The 14,162-nt window shown below is 40.4% G+C and overlaps 1 protein-coding gene across 1 annotated transcript; it reads left to right on the top strand.

Moving 5' to 3' along the window:
- The first annotated feature begins 5,685 nt into the window (after positions 1-5,685).
- On the top strand, positions 5,686-12,049 carry LOC108930693 (Ig mu chain C region membrane-bound form). The gene is made up of 9 exons (XM_074559689.1): positions 5,686-5,999; positions 6,158-6,463; positions 7,416-7,718; positions 7,894-8,175; positions 8,594-8,920; positions 9,022-9,345; positions 11,218-11,508; positions 11,790-11,938; positions 12,041-12,049. Exons 1-9 carry the CDS (start codon positions 5,729-5,731, stop codon positions 12,047-12,049), a joined length of 2,262 nt encoding a protein of 753 aa, XP_074415790.1. The 5' UTR covers positions 5,686-5,728.
- The last annotated feature ends 2,113 nt before the right edge of the window (positions 12,050-14,162 follow it).

Here is a 14,162-nt window from a genome sequence, read left to right as displayed (position 1 = left end):
TAACAACAAATAAAGTTTTTTACAGTATTATTGAGGTTTGGTGTTTTTCTTCATTCCATTCAGATCTCTCAAAGTCAAGAGAAGAGAAATGCAAATATCATCAGTCTTAACTACCAAAAGAAACATATGTTTTGGTCTTGGTCTGATGATGAAAATACAGTTTTTTCCCACATTTTTTGCATATATGTTATAGACAGGTGTTTCAGACTTTCATACCCACTGTTTGAATAATTCTGACATAGAAAAACTTATAACCTGATCCAATAGTGAGTTATTTGTTTTTCTATCTCAGATATGTCAGCACCTCCATTCCCATCTTCTCAAGCAATCAGTATTTTACATAGGAGTTCCCACTTTTACTTAGTTTTATTTTGCCAAAAAACAGACTGGGTTCAAGCATGGTTTGATGTTTGCGTAGCAATCTCTTTTAACAATTGTATGTAAAATTTCTGGGTAATTTCTGGAAAGAGCAACCTTTACTATTAGTTTTTTATGTTATTTTCTGTTCAATCAGGAAATAAAAATTAAAATAAAATAAAATACAAGCTTCTATAATGAATAGTTGTTTTAAAACAATTCACAAATGATATTTTATACCATTAAATTAGTATAATAAGACATCAACTCAAAGTTTTGAGAAATACTTTACAGGAAAAGACATCTTAATTTAAAACACGAGGAGAACAGTCTCCCCCCACGTGTGGTGTCACATCTTCTGCACACTTCTCGGTTGCCCCATAATTATAAACTATCATCTATCACAATAATGTGACCTTAAGCAAAACATTTTTGAACGGATAAAATGAATAGAATTGCACTGAATGGGAAAATCTTAGTACAAATGACTTTACCATTTGTCTACTGTGAATGATACTTTAGTAGGAACTAAGCAGAGATGGATAAAAAGCATTACAAGTGATTACAGCAAATTCATTACAAGTATTACTTTGTTCGGTCATGTTATAATAATAATGGTAATAATAAGTTTTATTTTATATAGTGCATTAAAAAGCAGCTACTGAAAATGCTTTACAATAAAGAAAAAAAAAGCAAGGATTACAACTGTAAAGCAAAGGAATTTAGAACCTGTATCACATTTATAAAATTACAAAAATCAATTATCAAGTGCAGGGTCCAAGTGGTGTACAACCTGTCCCTGAAGTGTAGACTGTGAAGCAGAGTCTACCCTAGATGGGATGCGAGTCCATTGCAAGGCAATCACACATATTAATTCACTCATACATACACACACCGGGGGAATTTAGAGTGAGTAGATTAACAGTAGTGTTTGCACTGTAGGAGGAAACAAGAGCACCTGGAGGAAACCCACAGAACCATGGAGAGAACATGCAAATTCTCCACAGGCTTAACCGGGAGCTGTAAGGCACCTGCTACTCCACTGTGCTACATAACAGAATAAAACAAAAAGAGAAAATAATAGTAAGACAGATAATGAGAGGGAAATAGAATAGAGAAAAGAGAGCACACAAATAAGATACTTCTAAGCGATTTTGAACATGTGGGTCTTCAGACTGAATTTAATGTTGTCCAAAGCAGTTCTGATATTGCGGACTTTGAGTTACGTTTTCTCTGTGTTTGAAATCTAAGGCAAGAATTTGAATGTCTGTTGGGAAAAATGTATATTGGTTAGTAAATGTATGCCGCTTCAGGAGAAAACCCTCTGCTAAATTGATAAATGCAAATGTAAATATGAAAATAGATTAACCTTTCGAGTTCAGGAGTATATTGTTTTTTTCCATTTAAGTTAATGATAATTTAATGATAATTAAGAAAATTCACTTTGCAAGTATGTTTTCAGGAACAAAATGTGTGAAATGTGTGAACAATTACATGAGGGAAACCTTTATATACACGTGGCCAAGCTCCGAGATGGAAAAAAAAAAATAATAAAATAGTGAATCAGTACAATAAAGTGAAACAATGTAGAATTTTAATAAAGAAGCTAAGTATCATTTTGAAACTATGCCTGAAGCTTTGGTACCCTTGAATAACAACATTTAAAAATAAATGTTAAAATTAATTCTCTGTCTGTCATGGACGTTTTCAGTCTTTAAAAGAAGCTTTCTTCTACCATTACTTAAGCAACCAAAATAGTTCACAGTTTAATATGTTACTGTATAGTCTATCTTTTGTACCTTATGTTAGATGTAATACTAAAAATATAACTATCTGAAGATAGGCGCTTAGGATATGCTTTCATTTTACTTCACAAGTAAAATGGGAAATATTTCTACACAGTTAAAACTAGTCTCAAAATATCTTCACTAGTTAATGTTACAGACAGCAATGTATAAGAAATCTGTAGTTCTGTGAGGCCTTTTTAGTCCACAAAAAGTTAAAATGTAATCAGTTTTACAATAAGTATTATTAACAGTGTTGCTAAACCATTTGTCATTTCAGAAAGAGTACTGTTAACATTTAAATAAAACTACAAGAGCATAACAAGATAAAGAAAAATTATGTTGAAATGACACAATGAGGAAGGGATAAAAATATAACTGTGCAATGGGGCTGAAACACAGCTGCTGTAGAAAAAAACCGCCCCTGAGAGATGCAGGTGCGGATCAGTTCTGTATTTCACTTCTGCTTATGGATTTTCGAGGGCTTTTTTAGGATTTCTGTTACTTAATGTTTCCACCTGCTGCTTCATATGCTCATTGAAGCCTGACCTTTTTTTTTTTTTAAATTGGTGAAAATTATTTGTTATTAATTAGTAATATTAATTAATTCTTAAGAACACTGGCTGAAAGACAAGGATAACTGGGGCTTAAGATTGTGTTCTGTATCGGGGACATGTTACTGATGGTCCAGAGCGACACTCCAGTAAAAGTGATATGTATAAAATCTAATAATATTTCCCCAGACTTCTAAAAACTATGTAGACATGAAGTTTCAAAACGGTTCTTACATTAATAGAAGCACTTGCACTTCAGTGAAGGCCATTTACACTATGTGGAATACAGAGGTGTTTTCAATTTTAATTACTATACACTAAAATGAGATCACAGTTAAGAACCTGCTCACTGAAATAAGAGGAGTGAACACAATTTTGCCCAGCCAGCAAGAATGATTTAGTGTTAAACAGCTTACTGCCTACAAATGAACTGCTGATTCATCTTTAAGCGCATTAAATCAGTTTTCATATTTAACATTTTTTACCGTGCTTAAACATTTTGTGCCATACTGACAGTTCTGCACACCCTTGAGTGGTTTGTGTGGATGATACAGGCTGAGGGTGTGCTTGTGAAGCCAAGAAAAAGACGTGCTTTTCTGTAATATGAAAGTAGTAAATATTTGTCCAAATACTGTCCTGTAATAAATGGCAACAAGAATAATAAAAACTTTCAATATCGGTCCTATTATTACCGAAGTAGACAATTTTACCAGCTTCAGTTACTTGGGGGGTGGGGGATATGGGGGCTGCTCTCCCACACCTTCCCCGATGCTCTTGCAGGTAACCTCACATTATCAGCAAATTACATGTGATACTTTTGTTGACTGAGTATAATATTCTCATCCTAAATAAGAAAAACCACGTGACCAGTTAAGACAAAGACTTTTTTGATTGCTGTAAAATGTGGCATCACGCACTTTGTTACTTTTTTGGCATTGCTGTCTTCCAAAGCACTTCATACAAGACATTTCAGTGGAAACTGGATGGCAAATTAGTATTAGACAGTTAGGATTGCATTTAACTTACCGTAGAAAATTAATAAATTGCCAGCTTTTGGTAAACGATACTTCTTTGTGTACACAACTCAAAGTTTAAGTGAGTTGAAATGCAAGGTTTGTCTGAGCACTCATACATTAACTCATGGGGTGGTGCGGTGGCACAGCAAGTAGCACTGTTGTTGCGGTGGGTTCGATCCCTGCTCAGTCTGTATGGAGCTTGCATGTTCTCCCCGAGCCTGTGTGGGTTTCCTTCCACAGTCCAAAGACATGCTGTTCAGGTGGATTGCTTACCCTAAAGTGACGGACAGACAGTGTGTTTCACTGCTGTATGAATGAGTGATTTATTGTAAGTAGTGTATAGGGTTGCCAACCTCTGCAGAAGAAAATAAGGGACATTTTAGGGTTCTTTATAAGAAAATAAGGAGCAGTATAAGGGATACTCGGGATTTCTTTGGAGCTAATGTATATGTGTAAAAAAAATAAATCTCTGCTTGACTGAATTAAATGCTAAAATGAATCTGACACAAATATAATGTGCCTTTAGCTCACTGACATACATGCCAGTTGTAAAAAATTAATTTATTTTAATGTCATGCTAAAGTGTCACATGCCATTACTCAAATATCACTGTAGCATCTGCCTAGACGATTTATAACACTTGTTACACAACTGATGAAGAACACTCACAGTCCTTTTGAGTGATTTTTTACTTTAATGAACAGAGACAAATTCAAAAAAAGCGAAAGCTTAACTTATTTCTAAGCACAGTAACTGATTGAAAGTAGACTGCATTTCACACATTTTTAAGAAGAGCACAAACAAAAGTGCAATATTCTGACCGGTTAAGCAAACAGAAAAAGTCCCTTCTCTTTCCTCCTTATTTTTATAATGAGTACTTCTCGCAAGACTTATGAAAAAGGAGTTGAGAGCAGTCAGTCCAGTTGTGTGTGATACGAGTGACTAAGGAATGTAGCCCAGTGACAGTCGGAGTCACACAACCAACACAGCTGTTTCACATCCGTTTTTTATGATTTGTTTTCCTAATCTTTTAACACTGCGAAGTTTATGTATGCAATAAATATATTTAATACATACTTTTAAATGTCTCTGGGTGAAAGGTTAAAATACAGGACAAACCGCGTTCCGTATGGTTTAAATACAGAACCCAACTCTTTTCCCTTAACGATTCCATATTATAGGGCAACCCTAGTAGTGTATACAGCAGTTTAAGTCACTTAGGTGAATAAGGTGTGGGTTGATGACACTACATAGTGCTCATTGGAAGTCAATTCGGAGAAAAGTCTGCTAAAAGAATAAATGAAAACGTAAATGTATGTTCTCCCTGTGCCTCCTAGGTTTTCCTCCGAGTGCTCCTGTTTCCTCCCACAGTCAAAAGACATGCTGTTTTGGTTTACCCATAGTGTGTGTGTGAGTGGCAGAGAGAGTGTGTTCCACTGATGTATGGATGAGTGACCCATTGTCAATAGTGTATCTAGCAGTGTAAGTCACCTTGGTGAATAACGTGTGTGGGCTGAGAACACTACTACAGAATTAAGTGGCCTAGCGTGACATCTAGTGGCGTTTTTGTAGAATTACATTTAGAAGTGCAGATCAGTGTCGTTTGCTGGTTCATTACATTACATTTACTCATTAGCTCAAACATTTTTCTCCAAAGTGACTTACAGTGTGAAGCTTCTTAGAATTATTTACCCATTTATACAGTTGGGCAACTTTTGCTGGAGCAATTTTAGGGTAAGTACCTTCCTCAAGAGTACTACAGCTGGAGGTGGCAGCAGCTCAACCCACTACGCTACCAACTGATTGCCTTTGACAGAAGAAAACACACCTTGCTTCTGACTTATATTTCAGACATGAATATCATACAAAATGTAACATGCACAAAAATAGAAAGGAAGAATGCATGACCATCAATATCTTCTTGCTGCTAGTATATCTTACAGTGTTTTAATTATTTTTAAGCACTGGATTAAGGCTGTTTTGTCCAATTTCAGGAAAAAGTCCATTCGTTATAAGCATGCATCCCCCACACTGGAGTAAAACTGGAAAAGGAAAAGTTGCTTTCCTGGTCTGTACTGTGGAGGCACCAGAACCTGTGACTGTGAATTGGTACAGAGATGGCAGTCCAGTGTACACAATGTCAGAGAAATCAGTAAAGGAAGGACACATGATTATTAACATCACCAAGCTAGAGGTGAAAGCTGACAACTGGACCAGTGGCTCAGAATACAAATGTCAAATTTCCAAGGGTACTGAAATACGTGAGGAAAAAACCAGCATTTGTTCTGGTGAGTTCTTCTTATCCATCAATTTCATGACTTCCAGTATTTTCAGACTGGTTTCATTTCACTGTAAGTGGCTAGAGCATTAAAGTCCTGTGGGAATTAGAATTTGAATCTCTTCTTTTAAATGCCTTTTTCTGCTTTGTATTTCCTGGTTTTCACAGCATACCCCTTCGTCAGACCATCAATTGTGGTGAAAAAACCCCGGCTGCAGAGTTTTGTGAATGACAACAAGGACAAAGTGACTGCTCAGTGCAAGGTTGCTTCCCTCTACCCAGTCAAAGTGTTTTGGGTACTCGATGGGTTGAGGAAAACATCAGGAGAGCAGTCAATAACTGATTTTGGCAACAGGACACAAAGCATCACCAGCAACTTGACTGTGAGCAAGAAAGATTGGACAGGTTTCAAAGCCGTCACATGCCATGCTGAACATCCCTGCTTAAACTCAACGGAGAGTATCCAATTAAAAGGTCTGTGGCTCACAAAAAGCTTTTACAAGTATCAGCTTTAGAGGGGTGCGGTGGTGCAGTGGGCTTGGTCAGATGCCACTCTTTGGGGGGTCTGGGGTTCGAGTCCTGCTTGGGGTGCCTTGCGATAGACTGGCATCCTGTCCTGGGTATGTCCCCTCCCCCTCCTGCCTTGAGCCCTGTGTTGCTGGGTTAGGCTCTGGTTCGCCACGACCCCGCTTGGGACAAGTGGTTTCAGCCAGTGTGCGTGAGAGTATTTGCTTTAGGTCATTTCACCTTTATGTAGAGATATACCCAAGAGCCAATAATATGCAGCAGCTGTATGGTCTCAGATAGGCCCCAGGTTGTTTGTCTAGTGTATTAATTTTAGCAAAATCAATCAAATGTAGGTAAAATATGCTTGACAATTGAATGCTTATGCTTAGAGAAAAAAACAGCCTACATCACAGCTTTCCATTAATGAGTTTTCATTTATTTAGTTACAAGAGGGGTTGGCAGCGCATTCTCAAAACAGCAGCCCCAGATTGCTTCTTACTCAGGATGGTGATCCCCCTTCACAGCCCTGCATAAAGGGGGAAAATAAGGGGAAAGGGGGATGAGTATATTTCAAGCTTGTTATGCAAATAAGTTCTTGGGCTTGCTAATGCATCAACTAACATTTTTTAGAAAATGTTGGCAACTTTGACTGACTGAATTTATCAAGTAATTGGGCTTTTTCTTTGATTAATCTTGTTTTGTGGAGAAGCTGCCTTGTTCAAGACAGTAGCTCCACCTAGTCTTAAAACTAAGAACTACAATGTAGTTCAGGGTAAGTTTCATGTGTGGGCCATATTCCATTATATTTTTAGAATTTGCTGCGGGCCAATTAAAAATGGACTACGGGCCGCATTTGGCTCGCAGGCCGTAGTTTGGACACCCCTGTTTTACACTAAAGAGTGTATTTGTTGATCCTTAGGACCTCAAGCGCTGAACTCCACACCTGAGATCAGAAGAACCATACCCCATCCGGAAAGGAACAACCACATGGAGCTGGAATGCATGGTCAAAGGACTTTCCCCTGGTGAAATTTACATCACTTTTCAAGCCAATGGAAAGGATATTTCCCGCCCCCAGTTCATAGATCTGTCATCTGAGACATCAGTAGTGACTCACTTTGCTGTGCCCACAAACCAGTGGAAGCCAGAAAACACGTTTACTTGCAAAGTCAGCCAAGGTTATGTTAAACCCTTGAAATCGAAACCAACTGGACAGATTTTTGGTAAACGTTTTATTTTTCTATTTCATTCACTTTCCGTAACATAAACACTGACAAGCTTGCTAAAAATGTTTTTCCAAAATGGCTCAGGTTATATTATGATCATGTTGAATTGCAAAGGAATGATCCATAGAGCTCTGAATTTGTAAAACATTCCTTCCTACAATGTTCCCATTAGGTGAGACCTCTGTTGAGCTCCTCATTCTGCCCAGGCTGAAAGGAGAAACAAATGACAAAAAACTTGTGTGCCTCGCGTCCGGGTTCAACCCACAAATCAAGTGGTACTCTGGAACCACTGAGCTGCAGGCTACAGCCAACAAGGCTCTGATGGCAGAAAACGGGCTAGTCACAGTGGCCAGCGAGATCATTTTACATAGTGACTGGGAGAACTGGATTTCCTTTTCCTGTGAAGTTAATGACCGGTCACAGACCATCAGGAAAAACATCAGTAAATGTGCAGGTACTGCATGTACACGAGACATTTTGTGTTTTTACATGTATCTACTGCAGTGATTTAACAAAATACTGAAATTGCCCATTCTAACCTGAACCCAAATCTCAATCACTTCTAAGTCTCCCAAATCTGACTCGTTCCATATTAATATGATCTGCACTTGCTTGGACCATAATTTCACTACAGCCCAACAATCTGTACCAACTCACACAGTTAGCTCAACCTGAAAATTAACTCAGTTATTTTATTCCAGGAGAAAGTAGCTGCTATTTCATTAAGAGTATTTTGTTGGTCATTCAAAGCAATATTTCGTTAGAGTCAGGACAAAACAGCATAGCAGAACCCAGACCCTTTTTGTTGTAGAGCTATGTTCTGAACCACCATGCTTTTTTTCTGTCTTTGTGACTTTCACCCATCCTTGCAGTGATGCCTCTCGCCTCTTGGATGGCACAGCTGTCTCTAGAAGGTCCTAATTCAGTCAGCAGTGGCCTGGAAGGCACCGTGTCGGTCACATGCATGGCGGTTGCCTACGACTTGAACAGCTCCTCCCTCGCTTGGAGGGTGGATGGACACATCCAGGAGGGAGAGATGCTAAATGTGGAGCATGGCAGAAACATAGACGGAATGCAGACTCTGCGCAACCGACTCAATGTGACTGTGCAGGACTGGCTGGCAAACAAACGCATTACGTGTGTAGTAAAGCATCCCTGTTCCAAGCAAACTCAGGAAAAGCATATAACAAGGGGAAATGGTAACTGCCCAGTGCCACCAACATTTCTCATACCACAGACTACAAGTAAGAAAAGGAACTCACATCAACAACATTCTTATATTGTACCTCTTATCTTCTAGATACCCAGCGACCAACTGTTCAGATCATAAATCTGATGGACTCAGGTCCTCTGAATTCCACCAGCAGCAGCCTGCTCTGTCTGATCTCCAACTTCTTCCCTGACATTATCAGTGTTCACTGGGAGCTCAGCGGAACAAAGCTGGCGCCCAGCATGTATGCCAGCAGCGCTGTAGCCCGACAGGCAAACAGCACCTACTCCATGTACAGCATGCTTCTGGTTCCACCTTCTGATCTGCAGCAAGACCTGTATGGTTGCGTGGTGAGGCACGAGTTTTCAGAGCAGCCCATAGCTGCGACCTTCCAGAGAAAGCCAAAAGAGAATGGTACGTCCAACATGCCCTTATTAAACAGAAAAATGTCATCATTTACATGACTGATCATACCTTTAACACTATGTCATTACATACGGATCCAAAAAATAGGCTTCACTGTGACCAGCAGGGTGTGTCTTACGTGGCAAGTGTCTTCGGTGGGCTAGAAGCTGATGGATTTTAGCATTATTTAATCATTATTTTTTTGCCCATAATAGAAAACAAAAGCCGGTCTCCATCCAAAGAATAATTAATCATAGAATCAATTGCAGAATCATAGAATCAAAAAAAAAGGGGGGGCACAGTGGTGCAGTGGGTTGGACTGGGTCCTGCTCTCCAGTGGGTCTGGGGTTCGAGTCCCGCTTGGGGTGCCTTGCGGCGGACTGGCATCCTGTCCTGGGTGTGTCCCCTCCCTCTCCAGCCTTACGCCCTGTGTTGCCGGGTAGGCTCTGGTTCCCCGCGACCCCGTATGGGACAAGCGGTTCAGAAAATGTGTATGTGTGTAGAATCAAAAAATAACTATCAAGCAGGATAGCTGGTAGTGTAATGGTTAGTGTGGCTGCCTTTGGATCTAAACGTTGTAAGTTTGATCCCTCTCTTTGGCTGTAGTACCCTTTAGCATGATACTCACCTTAATTTGCTCCAGTAAAATTACCCAGCTCTATAAATAGGTATTTAATTGTAACCTTAAAATTATAGGTTGCTTTGGAGTAAAGCAACAGCAAAATGAATAATTGTAAATGTAATAAAAATTGCATTCCCAATGCTCCAATGGCAAATACAAGTAAAAAAATAGCCAAAAGTTCCAAATGTATTAACAGTGCTTGACATATAGTACTGTGCAAAAGTCTTAGGCACTTAGATGTTTCAGAAAAATATTTCAGACAGTCATTTAATGCCTTCTGTATTAGTATCAATGGGAAAGAACATATTTTAGATTTCCAAGGATTCCTTTTGCATAAAGTTACAGTATTACAATATAGGTTTTGTATGTCGTTAATGAAAGAAAGTACACACACACACACACACACACACACACACACACACAATCTGAAACCATTTATTCCAAGTGGGGTCGCAGTGAACCGGAGCCTAATCCAGCAACACAGGGCGCAAGGCCTGAGGGGGAGGGGACACACCCAGAACAGGATGCCAGTCCATCTCAAGGCATCCCAAGCAGGACTGGACCCCCAGACCCACCAGAGAGTGGGACCTGGCCAAGCATGCCACGACCCTGCTAGGGACAAACGGTGGTTGATGATGGTTACTAAGCCTTGTAGGAAGTTCATGAATTAAGAGCATTATTTTTGGAAGCATTCTCACTTTACAGCTTTTTTTCCCAAATGCCTATAACTTTTGTACAACGTTGTATACTCAAAGGGGGTCTGCTCTCTCGTGGTCTGGGTTCAAGCCTTACTTGGGGTGCCTTGTGGTGGACTGGCGTGCCATCCAAGGTGTGTCCCTTCTTCCTTCAGCCTTGTGCCCTGTGTTGCCGGGTTAGGCTCCGGTTTGTCGCGACCCCGCTTGAGACAAGTGGTCTCAGACTGTGTGTGTATACTCAAAGTATGAAGAAAAAATATGAACTGAGATCTTCCACAAAGCCCGCACTTCCAAAGTAATTCTCATATGCAGAGTCATGTTCAACTCTGAGCCTCCCTCCCTCTACACTTCTGCTGTCATTGTCAGTCTCCTATAAAGATGTCACTTTAAAACTGTTATGGGACTTTAATTCAAGCAGAACATTCAGGGTCATGAAATATGGACAAGTGAAGCTCCTTTGCTCCGGTCTGGTTTGGCTGTACTGGAGCCAGTGGAACACCACATAAGACAAAAGCTGTCAGGCCCTGGTACGTGTACACTGAAACAGATTTTACTGTTTTTCAGCCCCTGTCGTGCCACCATCCCCGCCCACAGCGACTCTCCTACAGTCCTCCACTGAGCTAGTCTGCCTGGTGCAAGGCTTCAACCCAGCACCCATCAACATCACCTGGTTCCTGAACCATGTCACCGAACTCCTGGAACACAACACCACTGGCCCATCCCAAGGACTCGATGGCACGTTCACTGTCATCAGCCATCTGCGTACCTCCATCTCTGACAGTACACCTGGGACAGTCTATACCTGTGCTGTGACCCACGGTACCACCTGGCTTCGAGTCAACATCAGCAAACAAGGTGTGCAACATTTCTGCCCAGACCAGTCCTTTAAATTTAGTGAACTTTTAAGGTCCACCTGTTGACCTGTGTACCAAGGATATTATTATTATTATTATTATTATTATTATTATTATTATTATTGTACCTTGTCTTATACCCTGTTTTTCTGGGGCAGGCTCCAGAATTCCATAAACACGTTCCTTGCAGTGACCTATAAGGCCCAGAGATAGAGAAAAACAAGCCCCACTTGCATCAACACTGAAACTACTTTTTTCCTTGTCTTTCATTCTGTCTCTAAGAAATCATTGAGCAAGATATTTACTTTGATGGGACCAACTACCATGATATGATGGAGGAGAGTATTGAGGAAATATGGAAAGCCACCTGTATCTTCCTGGTCCTCTTCATCATCTCTCTCATTTATGGCAGCTCCATCACATTTATGAAGGTAACGCCAGCTTTTTTGAAGACATCATTTATCATTACCATTATATTTTAAATTGTGAGTTCATATTTTAAATAATAATTTCATTCCTTTCCTTTTTTACAGGTTCATTGAAGTATTAGCAATCATTTTTTGAGAATAATGTCATCATGAAGTGAATGATTTTATTAGCCTTTTCTATATTTGTGTGTTTTTGGGGTATTTTTATGTGTTATGCAGAACTACTGTAACAAAATTTCACAAAATTAACTTTTTTTTTTAATAATAAAGGTTTGTTTTCTGTGGCTACTTTAAATCCTGGAGCTAAATAGCATGTAGAGCATGATGAAAGTCATTGCCCACCTGTTAAAGTTCTAACATTTATTTCCACACAGCGAAGGCTTACTGCTGTGTCCTGATCTGTGTAGGACATCCACTTGAAATTTCCCCATATTTCTCGTTTTCTTACCCAAGAGCATGTAGTCAGGTTTACTTTGCAGTACCCACTGTTTTGCTGTACCAACAATTTGCTTTGCTAAAGGAATTAGGCAATGTAGCAGATTCTCAAGGAAACTACAGGAGGTGTGCAAGTTGCAGCTGAGATGACTCTGTTGCTATACACCCCCCAGGGGGCAGTGCTGCCCTCTTGTTGTCTCCAGTAAACACTGCAGCTACTTTTACATTTGATTCATTTAGTTGACACTTTTCTACAACATTGAGGTACTTACAATTACTAACTCATTTATACAGCTGGGTAATTTCACTGGAGCAAATTAAGGCATCTTCTTCAAGGGTACTGCCACCAGAGGTGGGGAGCAAACATATCACCTTTGGGTCCAAAGGTAGCACTGCTCACCATTACGCTACCAGATGTCCGAGAGGTTGAAGGAAGTTATGTGTACCAACGGTCGGCGATGCGTGCGCATGGCGTGTACTGCAAAGTCCGTAATCAACCGGAAGTCTTTGGTGATCCAAGATCCAGGAAATTCCCCACAGTAACAGGGACAGACCGAGTTGAATTCTGGCCGATGTTTGCAGGCAACCGTTAGACAACCGTGAGAGAAGAAGGGCGCTATTCTTCCTTTCATTTGCATTGTCATGGTTCGGTGGAATTTCAAGTCTATAAAACATCAAAGGTAGGGGTGAGCGAGACCTGTGTAACACACAAAGTGCCATGACTGTGTGATAGAACCTAAGCTGCCCACTGATTGGTAGACAGCTCTGTCTTGCCCAACACAATTTCCATGTTGTCAATGCCTACAATGGGAGACTCACGACAGCCCGGACATGCTGCCATGTGGAGTGTCATCTCTTTCGCTCCTCTTCACTTGACCATCGCGGTCTTTTCCGACACCCTGAGTGCGTAAGCGAGCCGGGAGCTGAGAATTCCAAGTGTTGCTCTGATACTTGTATGTTCCACCATTGTGCAGCGGTAGCTCGGCAGCAGCTCGCTGCCAGCGGACGGCTGGTTCTGACTGTAACACAGTATCTATACAGTATATAAGTGATGCATAGCAATGCAACTGTACTAATTAAATTCACATACAGAACTTTGGGTGGCACAGTGAGTAGTGCTGCTGTCTCACAGCGCTTGGGTGGTGTGAAAGAATGCGGGTTTGATCCCTGCTCAGTCTGTGTGGAGTTTGCATCTTCTCCCTGTGTCTGTGTCGGTTTCCTCTGGGTGCTCTGGTTTCCTCCCACATTCCAAAGACATGCTGTTCAGGTTCCCCCATAATGTTTGAGTGACACAGAGAGCGTGGTTCACTGATGTATGGATGAGTGACCCATAGTAAAGTAGTGTCTCTAGCAGTGTAAGTCACCACGGTGAATAAGGTGTGTGGGCTGATAACATTACATAGTCTCCATTGTAAGTTGCTTTGGAGAAAACTGTCTGCTAAGTGAATAAATGTAATGTAAAATTATGGATGTAATAGAGCCATAGAGATTATAAGCATTACTGGACAAGTTTGTATAATCTGTACAAATCTGAAGATGCGTCAGTTTCTAGCTAAATAAACTTTCCAGTTAAAATATTGCCTATTGGTATGGGAGGAGGGACTCTGCTTTCGTACCCTTGAGCAAGGTTTTTGAACTTGAACTACTCCGGAAATATTTCAGCTACATAAATGTGTGAAATCTTAAATTGTGTTGGGTTAGCACCAACATAATAGTGATACCAGGTAAAATTTGAAAAATAGGCTATCTTGGGGGGCTTGGGCTGGTGGGGGGTGGCAGTGAGTTTGACCGG

Source organism: Scleropages formosus, chromosome 3 (assembly GCF_900964775.1).
Source record: "Scleropages formosus chromosome 3, fSclFor1.1, whole genome shotgun sequence".
NCBI classification, from domain to species: domain Eukaryota; kingdom Metazoa; phylum Chordata; class Actinopteri; order Osteoglossiformes; family Osteoglossidae; genus Scleropages; species Scleropages formosus.
Note: the sequence above shows the minus strand (reverse complement) of the source record. Positions and strands in the feature narration are given on the sequence as shown.